At 40.5% G+C, this 9,857-nt stretch overlaps 1 protein-coding gene across 1 annotated transcript; it reads left to right on the forward strand.

Moving 5' to 3' along the window:
* Positions 1 to 1,731: 1,731 nt before the first annotated feature.
* tbc1d20 (TBC1 domain family, member 20) lies at positions 1,732 to 9,423 on the forward strand (the record flags this gene model as incomplete). Its single annotated transcript, XM_083938749.1, has 8 exons — positions 1,732 to 1,861; positions 2,108 to 2,293; positions 2,621 to 2,701; positions 5,763 to 5,949; positions 6,155 to 6,256; positions 6,462 to 6,603; positions 8,771 to 8,949; positions 9,159 to 9,423. The coding sequence occupies exons 1-8, from the start codon at positions 1,801 to 1,803 to the stop codon at positions 9,421 to 9,423; spliced, it is 1,203 nt and encodes a 400-aa protein (XP_083794875.1). The 5' UTR covers positions 1,732 to 1,800.
* Between the last annotated feature and the right edge of the window lie 434 nt (positions 9,424 to 9,857).

A 9,857-nucleotide genomic window follows, 5' to 3' on the forward strand; every position in this document is an offset into this window, starting at 1 on the left:
AACTGATGAAGACTCTTAGATGAGAGGTGAAACGTCTTCCTAGACAAATAACCAAGTTCAGTTGCTTATGACTGAAATTGCTTTGGGAATAAATATAATATGACAGGTTTTATGGGTTTTAAGCATAGTTAGGAAACACCATGTGGCATCAATGCTAATAGCATGCACTTAATTGTGGTTTACCAAAATTACCTTAAACGCACATTAACATCTAAGAAATCATTTTCGCCCACATTTCTTATACATGGCCTACTAGTCCCCAAATACAACAACAAGAATGAAAGAGAGAAAGAACTCACCTGAAATCCACTTGACATTAATAGGCCTATTTCAACTTACTGTACATCAAGTTTTACAAAGCGAGCAGACCAACAGTATATATGCCATCGGAAGAGCACCAGCCCTCTCACTGGGCATCGCACTTCAGGGAGCTGCTTTATAAATGCTCTGAAAGTTTCGTTTTCATTTAATTGGAACAAACAACCCACACATAGGTATTATGCAGCATTGTGGCAGAGGCACTTGTTCAACATCTATGCACTCAACAAATTATGCCATATGTAACCTATTACAATACTCTTGGGGACACTTTGGACATTAACTAGTAATTGACAGAACACTGTGTGGCAGGATACTGAGTTTAGCTAGCGAAGTATGGAAGTAGATCAGCAAAATGTAGCCTACATTAAGTATTTTAGTGCAGCAGAATTAATTTAAAAGCACAATATTACCCTCTGGAATGTACAGTATAATGTAATTAATGTAAATTTGTATTATTGTTATTTATTCGTTTTTATTATTGTGTATTACGTTTATAATTTATTATTATTGTTATTATTATGATTATTATTCATACAAGACAAAATGACAAGGCATACAAATACACAATACAATTTCAGAGAGCAGAATAAATCACATAAAGTATATACTATACACAAGACATAAACACATAGATATACACATACATACAACACAGGCTGATAAATTGTAATAGGATACACATTAAATTACACCACAAAAGGGGTAAATTAATTCTACAATAAGAATAAATAGAGGATAGAGTAAAGTAACTGATATAACTTCACGGAAGTTCATCAAATACATTCTTAACATACCTCTCTTAACAGTCTATAACTTTTTTAAATTATCTATTGGGGAAAGAGATTTGAGAAGTGACTTAAATTCCACAAACAAATAGGAAATAAGGTTTGAGAACCTAAGAATCTTTGCTTAAGAATGAAAAATGCTCCCAGTAAAATAAAAAAGTTGACCACATGAATTAGAAACGTATCCTTACTATTGTCATGGCAACATACAGTATTTCATCCTTAAGAGAAAAAATATGAGGGACCAGGCGGAGACGCCTCCTCCTATGGTGACGCCCCACCATCTTGACCCTACGTCATCAGTCAGCCTGAGCAGGGAGGTTAGCTAAAGCTGATGTATCCTATTGGTCGCTTGCGTCGATGTAAACATTTCACCGGCGTATCCGTACTGCTCTTCAGTGCCGTTTCCCATTTTTTTTTTTTTTTTTTTACCAGTTTATCAGTAGTTCGAATAACGATGGCTGTGTCGTTGAATATATCCGTTTTGAAACCAGGGCAGTGTAGTGTTAGCTTAGTAACGAGCTAACACTCAGCTAGCTAACTATTGGGGTCGTGTTTGTATGAGGCTGGCCTTGCTAATTAACTTAGACCGCTTCCAGTTGGCAGTCATGAAGGGCTAAAACGAGGTTAGCCAAGCATTAGGGGGGTGACACGTAATGTAATATAAAGAGGACATATCAAGAAGTGAGGAATAATGATTAAATCCAGAAGTGCGGGTGCCTCGTCGTCACCTGTAAATGGAAAACAAGGGAACAGTAAGTGTCAGTCAATCTAACTGCCCTCTGGGCAATTATTGTGAATATGTTTTGGGAATGTTGGCAGCAAACGGAAGTGTTCTAACACTTTTTAATGTACAAAACGTGTTCACTCGTAACTATGTACTCTATAACCTCCGCAAATGTGTTAACTTGTAGTTAGCTGCAAGTTCATTAACTGTTAGAAGATAAAAGTAAGTACATGCTAACCTGCTATAGCTGAACACGGTGTTTTCTATGTCTCAGACTGGGACACCAGACGGAAGAGGAAAATTGCGGACATCACACAGGCCCTCAGTGTGAGTCCAGTGGATGTGGCTGCTTTGAGGAGGATGGCTATCAGTGAAGGAGGACTGCTGACTGATGAGATACGCTGTCAAGTCTGGCCCCGGCTTCTCAACGTCCCTCCTCGTGTCTTGGAACAAGAGCCAGGTATCATGTTGGCTACATACATAAACAGAGCAATGTAGATCACATATCCATATACCATCGCACATACCTTCCCTTTGCGAATGGCATTAACTGACTGGACGTTAACAAGGACCAAGGCTGTTGCCTAGCAATGGAATTACATTGAAAATGTCTATAGGTAGAATGTAGCGTCCCATAAGGGCATGTCTAGACTTGTAATCCTTTGTGTGTGTGTGTGTGTGTGTTAGCTGTGAGTTTAAGCTGATGTTAACATACAGATTCTTAGCAGGTGCACATACAGTATTTGACTAATGTAGCGTAATGCTGATGGTGACATGTCTTGTCCAGAAACAGTAGAGCGTGAGAATAACAAGGACTACAACCAGGTGCTGCTGGATGTCCAGCGCTCGCTGCGGAGGTTTCCACCTGGTGAGTACAACCCATCCATACCTGCTCGGAGAAAAGGTTCATGAAGCCCTACCCCTCCTGTGTGGGCGATAATTCAATATGATTATTCATGGCTTGTCAATGGAACCGTATTGTATTTAATTCATGTATCAAGATATCGTGATATACAATTGCGTCGTCTAAATTGATAGCAAGCACATACTAATTCAAGTTTCTTAGAAATCTGATGAGAAATATTTAGTGTGAATATAATATATATATATTATATATATATAGTTCAATGTGTGTGTGTGTGTGTATATATATACATATATATGTGTTTATACACATGTATATATGTGTATATATACATATATATGTATATATATATATGTGTATAGATATATACATATATATGTGTATATATATATATATGTGTGTATATATATGTGTATATATATGTGTATATATATATATATTTATATGCAGCTATTTTAAATAATGAATAGGCCATAAACACACTTGCAAGTGCTTGTGCAGGCCAAAATCCCAGACCTGAAATCTATGCGCACTTCAATTCTCCAGGCGAAGAAGTCAAGACACTTTTTAATTTGGGCAGAACTGCTGCAACAGGGAAGGCAGCTGCTCATAATTCAAACTTTGAGAAATCGGTTACCATCCGTGTGGGATCCGCTGGCGGAGGAGCAGCGTGACTGCGGGACTCTGGTGACAAGAGCCGCCTGAGCGACTTTTGACTTAATCACTACCTGTATGCAAAGCCGTTACCATGGTAATACGAAGTGATACTTCTCAAAAATTCCCAGAAGAAAATATTTTTCTGGGACAAAATAAGCCCCAAATGAAAACGTGTGGTTTATGCGATTTTCAATGGAACTGTGGATAAATGTTTTGTCCCTATCAGGACATGAGGTCCCAATGGGATAAACAGAGGATTATAAGGTGCAGACAGGGGATCTTTTAGGAGCATGATGCACCTTGCTAAAGCCATCTCTCTGCAACCTATGAACATTATTACACGATCACAGCCAAAACAAATCACCGAAGCTAACCATTCTTCCCTCCTCTGTCTTGAGCCCTGTCCTATATGTGTAGATTGTACACCGGGCCGTGTTTGAAGCTATGCTAAAGTTTGCATTATAAGCAGCTGCCCGCCCTGTTGCGGCAGTTTTGCCCAAGTTAAAAAGTGTCTGGACTTCTTCGCCTGGAGAATTGAAGTGCGCATAGATTTCAGGTCTGGGATTTTGGCCTGCACAAGCACTTGCAAGTGTGTTTATGACCTCTTCATTTTTTAAAATAGCTGCAACCAAAGCATGCGCTGACTGCATCGGCATGGGTCAAAGTACAAGATGGTGACTGTGCCATGATGACGTCAGTCAAGTTTTATTCCATATATTCAAGGTTCATTCAATATATATTAATTTTGTGAATGGCATGCCATAATATATATATGTATGTGTGTGTGTGTGTGTGTGTGTATATATATATGTGTGTGTGTGTTACATATATATATATATATGTATATATATGTATGTGTATATATATATATATATATATATTAGGGGTGGAACGGTTCGCAAAATCAACTGTTCGGTTCATATCACCGTTTTCTGTTCATTTTTTTTTTTCTATTTCTTTTAGATTCTAAAAATACCATGAATCAGATCTGTAGCCTAATAATTAGATTATTTTTTAAATCAGATATTCTTGAGGACATGTCATGCAATCACGCAAAAACTGAAATAATGAGGCAGCTTGTTTAGGGATTACTGTAACAATCTTAAATGAAAGTGAAGTGAGATTTTGAAACAGTAGGAGAGACATTGCTACATTTACGCATTTATATATTTATTTGGCAAAAAGGTAAAGAATTGTTTGCCTTCTAGGTAAGAATATAAACACTTATACATTATCAAATCTATAAAAAAAATAGGTTGTCTTTCACTAAAATAAGCACAAACAGCGATCACCGAACTGGCTGAAATAGGCTACATCAGGGCTATTCAATTAATTTGGAATTGAGGCCGGTTGACGAAAATTATCCAAAATGAGGGGCCGGATTGTAAAACACAACAGCAACATCCGAGTACATATATTGTCTTTAGTTTATCAATGTAAATAGTAGTCATGACCTGAAAGTGCAACAAGCTTGTCAAAAACAATCCTTGTTAAGTGAACAAACGAGTGAACCAGAGGTTTTCACTCAATTATTGGACTAAAGTACAAGTTTGAGGCTCTTCTCCCTTACTTTAGTATGTTATTTACATGCTACTTTATACTTCTACTCCACTACAAATCAGTGGAAATATTCTACTTTTTACTGCACTACATTTATCTGATTACTTCAGTTACTAGTTACTTTACCAGGCTTACAAGTACATATAAAACATTGGTTTATTAATAAAAAACTGGACTGACAAAAATGAACGTAACATAAATGCAGAGTAGCATGATTTTTCTGAAAATGTCTTATCAACTTATCCTCTTTCCACTCAGATATGGCTGCAGAGTAAACACATGCTTCACAGTGACAGAAACTAAAACTTCTCTGTCCATTCACTGGTGAACTGACGGTTTTCTGTGTCAACTTTTCTTTTTTTCAGAGTAGAAAGAAACATTGATGTGGTGATTTAACCACAGATTTAACCAGAAAGAAAAAATTGAGAACAACAACAGAGCGGAGCTTAGCGAGCTATTGCCAAGAGGATTTAGAAACCCACGAAGAAGAGCGTAGCGGGAGCGTGCGTTGTGGCTGCGCGCCTACAGGGAGCGCATGGAGCAAGTCTCCCGGCGCGAAGGGATTTGACCCTCTGAGACGTAGCACTGAGTTTACCGAACCGTAACAAGCGTACCGAAGGGGACGTATTTTTAAAAAAAACTGTTCCACCCCTATTATATATATGTATGTATGTATGTGTGTATATTGGTATTCATTTTTTACTACATTTCTCTATAAAATGAGAAAATACTCTACTTTTTTATTTGCCAAGTATGTAATTAACACAGGAGTATACACAAATAGGCTTTACCATGTGGTTATTTTTCATTAATTAAACTGTATTTTATTTTGGGTGACCTTGTATAGGTATGCCAGATGAGCAGAGGGAGGGTCTCCAGGAAGAACTAATTGACATCATCCTCCTAGTTCTGAAACGCAATCCCCAGCTGCACTACTACCAAGGATACCATGACATTGTTGTCACCTTCTTATTGGTCCTGGGAGAGCGCCTTGCAACTGCTCTTGTGGAAAAGCTCTCTACACACCACCTCAGGTACTTACCAAATATGTAATCTGCAGCAGGTTTGTTAACCGCTTTACCTATCATCTTGGTATTTCTTTCTCTGTTATGTGTCCACATGTCAGTTTTATGTCACTAAAAAAGATCCTTTCCCTCCCTGTCGGCCTTCTTTACCTCCTTCAACAGTGGTCTATTATGCACTATAAAAAAAGGCTCTCTGTTTTATCCTCTTTTTCAGGGACTTCATGGATCCTACCATGGACAACACAAAACACATTCTTAACTATCTGATGCCCATCATTGAGAGGGTCAACCCTGACGTGCATGACTTCATGCAACAGTAAGACTCTCTGCTGATTTAGTAATAAAGGGCCAAATCAAATTGTTTTTTAAGTCCTCCACTTGGAAAGCCTACAATACAGCTGCCCTCTGCCTTGCATTTGCAGATACCATAACTCTCATTTTAAAATATGAATGCAATCCATTGTCCCTGAACTGGAGCATAAGCACACATTACAGTTTTGTATGTATAAATTGATTCTCAGGGCTGAAGTGGGGACAGTCTTTGCTCTCAGTTGGCTCATCACCTGGTTTGGCCACGTCCTGTCAGACTTCCGCCATGTTGTCCGGTTGTATGACTTCTTCCTGGCCTGTCATCCATTGATGCCTATCTACTTTGCTGCTGTGGTGAGTTTCTTAAAATCAGCACTCCTAGTCTTGCCTGGTTCCGGACTTTAGAACCCATCCACTTCAAAAAGTTGACTGATTTGGTCCCTCCTGCAGGGGGGGGACTAACAATTAGCCAATAAGCCCTGTGGTCGAGTCTAGGACCTTAGGGCGCACTCACACTGTCCTTCCGCACCGCGACCCGTGCTTTAGGGTACTTGTCCCCCCTCCCTCTCCCCCCGCGCCCCAGCCCCGTTTGTACTCACACTGCCTGGGCCTCGGCCATTGCTTCTTGCTGTCCATACACATCACGCCGTAACACGTCACACGCATTGATCGCGTGTGTGTGGCTTTGTTTACAAATCTATCCACAGACCTCAGAGTTTTTGTGTTTCTTGTCCGACTGTTTTTGAATATTTTCATCTGACCAAATCTGCAGTAAACACTCCACCTCCGCATCACACCAACGTGAACCTTTCACCGCCATTGTTGTTGTTGTTAAATGTCCGCTCATGGTCCGCCGCTACCGCCGTAGGGCTCGTGCTCGTTCTCGTAAACGTGCGCACGCTCGTGCTCGTACATGTGCAAACGGCTCTGCTAAAGCCCACCTCTTTCAAGCGGGCCGTGGACGGCCCGCTGTCGGCTGTTATGCGCGGAACGGGTGCACTCACACTGCTTAAAGGTACTAGGCTTTAGCTGAAAAACCGGGTTTGTCCCGGGACAGAAAGACAGTGTGAGTGCGCCCTTAGACAGCGCTCACTGGCCAATCAAAACCAAGGTTGTTAAACATAATTATTAGGGATGCTCGATATTGGCTTTTCTGCCGATATTCCGATATTGTCCAACCCTTAATTCTCGATACCGATATCACCCGATACCGATATCACCTGATACCGATATATGCAGCCTTTTTACACCAAAATTCATCACATATCACCTATTATGGAATTAACACATTATGCCTAATCTTATTGTGATGCCCCACTGGATGCATACATAGATGCAACACGGCTTTTCAAATGTAAACACAGTCTGTACAAAATAAGTTATTGAAAAAAGTGCCATTCATTTAATTGTTTGTGTTTTTAGAGAGAATATTTTGCCTCAAACACACTACAGACATTATCAACACAAGGAAGATGCATAGCTTCAGTCCAGAGTAGTAAACAAACTTAGTTTTCTTTTCCCAGACTGAGTAACGACAGAGCCGTAACTTGACAAATAATACAATCAATAAATTAGCAGTCAAGCTCAACATGCTAACCTGTATTGGATCTAATGGATACAGCACCAGAAATTACCTTCTCGACGTGACTGTAAACAATGCTGTACAGTTCAGGTAAGCACTGGTCTGAGAAACACTTGCGCCTGGGCGTTATACAGACATAACGTGGCTCGAGAAACTCCACACGTTTGGTGAATCCGGCATCCCGAACGATAGAAAAGTTTGTTTCTCGGTGTCGGCTGTTGCTTCTTTCCATCACTTTGCTGCACAGATGTAGCTTATCACTCCCCATGAATCTTCTTGAGGTGGGTGATCAAATGTGATGTATTAAAGGAAGACGCCTTGCTTCCTCCTCTCATAACTAACGCCTTGCAGTCATTGCAAAGCGCACATTTACTGTTAGTAGGTGACACTTGGAAATACTTCCAAACCACGGACATCTCATGCACCGGGAGAGCTGAAGCTTGTTAGCCACGGTTAGCAACCTACGAGTGAGCGTGTTGTTGTTGTTATACGTCATCAAGCACGCGCCTGTAAACGGCCCGTGTTGCATTCAGGTACACTCGGAAATGCTGAAGCCTACGGCCCGTGTTGCATTCAGGTACACTCGGAAATGCTGAAGCCTACAGAACTAACATCGGTTGTAAAAACCCGATACCGATAATTCCCGATATTACATTTTTAACTCAATATCGGCCGATAATATCGGTGGGCCGATATTATCGGACATCCCTAATAATTATGTCCTAGGCTCCGCCGTGTTCCTCCATTTCAACCATAAAGTCTATGGTCCTTACCGTTACATAAATGTTTTGAGTGTTGCAAAATCCTCAAAATGACTTGTTTAAATATCGGAAAGTGAAGACTGAGCTGAAGTTTTCCTCATTAAAATGTAATGGCCTGTTCAATTATAAATGTGTATAATAAATGGGCCTGTATTTGTTATTGGTACTTGTGTTACAGATCGTACTATACAGAGAAGAGGAGGTATTGGAGTGTGAATGTGACATGGCCATGGTTCATCACCTGCTGTCTCAGATTCCCCAAGATCTGCCATATGAGACACTCATCAGTCGAGCAGGAGACCTTTTTGTCCAGTTCCCTCCCTCTGAACTGGCCAGAGAGGCTGCCTCACACGACAGGTACTTAACTCCTTTGGGTACTTCACTTGACAGATGCTACCTGCCTTAGTGGTAGGAGTGTTTAAATTCTCTGTTACTATATTCCCAATCTAAAATATGCATATAACTGTAAATAACAATCATTCCAGTTGCTCACTGTTCTTTCATTAACACTTATATTTTCTGTCTGTCCTGGTCTCTCTATGTATCTGTCTCTTTTTCCTCCTAAGCATGGCAGCCTCTACCTTCAAGGACTTTGATCTTGCATCCACTCAACAGCGACCAGACTCTGTTCTCCGTCGCCGACGCAGACAGAAACAGGCTGCGCTAGAGAGCTCTGCAGCAAATGCAGTAGTGGCGGTGGCCCAACCTTCAGCAGCACGGCGGTTTGTTCGTCTGGCTGTCATGGGTCTCACGGTGGCTTTAGGGGCAGCCGCTCTCGCTGTGGTTAACACAGCCCTGGAGTGGGCCCCCAAACTGGACCTGTTTCCTTGAACTGCTTTTATCCCTATCTTTTAAAGTATCTGTCCTTGACTGAATCTAGCTGGTGGCTGTTTCCAAAAACCTTTTAATTAATGAAGCCAGAAACCCTGCAGTCGATAACACTGTCTAGACTGTACTCTCTAAACGGAACCAGGTAACACTCCTCTATCGTGTCTTTCATCCTTTTTTATGACTCCTGGTGAGCGTGCGCCACTGTAACAGCAACAATTGCTGGTGTTCTGAAATTAAGCATCCATCCGGTTATTATGAAGAGACTGTTTTTCTATTATTGATGGTATCATTATTAAATTTTATTTATATTTGGTATAAAGATAATCTGATATTGAGTTATACAGAGATATATGCTGAAAGTTTGGTGGACTTACTACACTTGAAAACTGCTGCCAATTCAGAGAGCGTGTGGATGTGTATGTGCTTGTGCGTGT

The sequence above is a fragment of the Echiichthys vipera genome, assembly GCF_963691815.1.
Source record: "Echiichthys vipera genome assembly, chromosome: X".
Taxonomy (NCBI): domain Eukaryota; kingdom Metazoa; phylum Chordata; class Actinopteri; order Perciformes; family Trachinidae; genus Echiichthys; species Echiichthys vipera.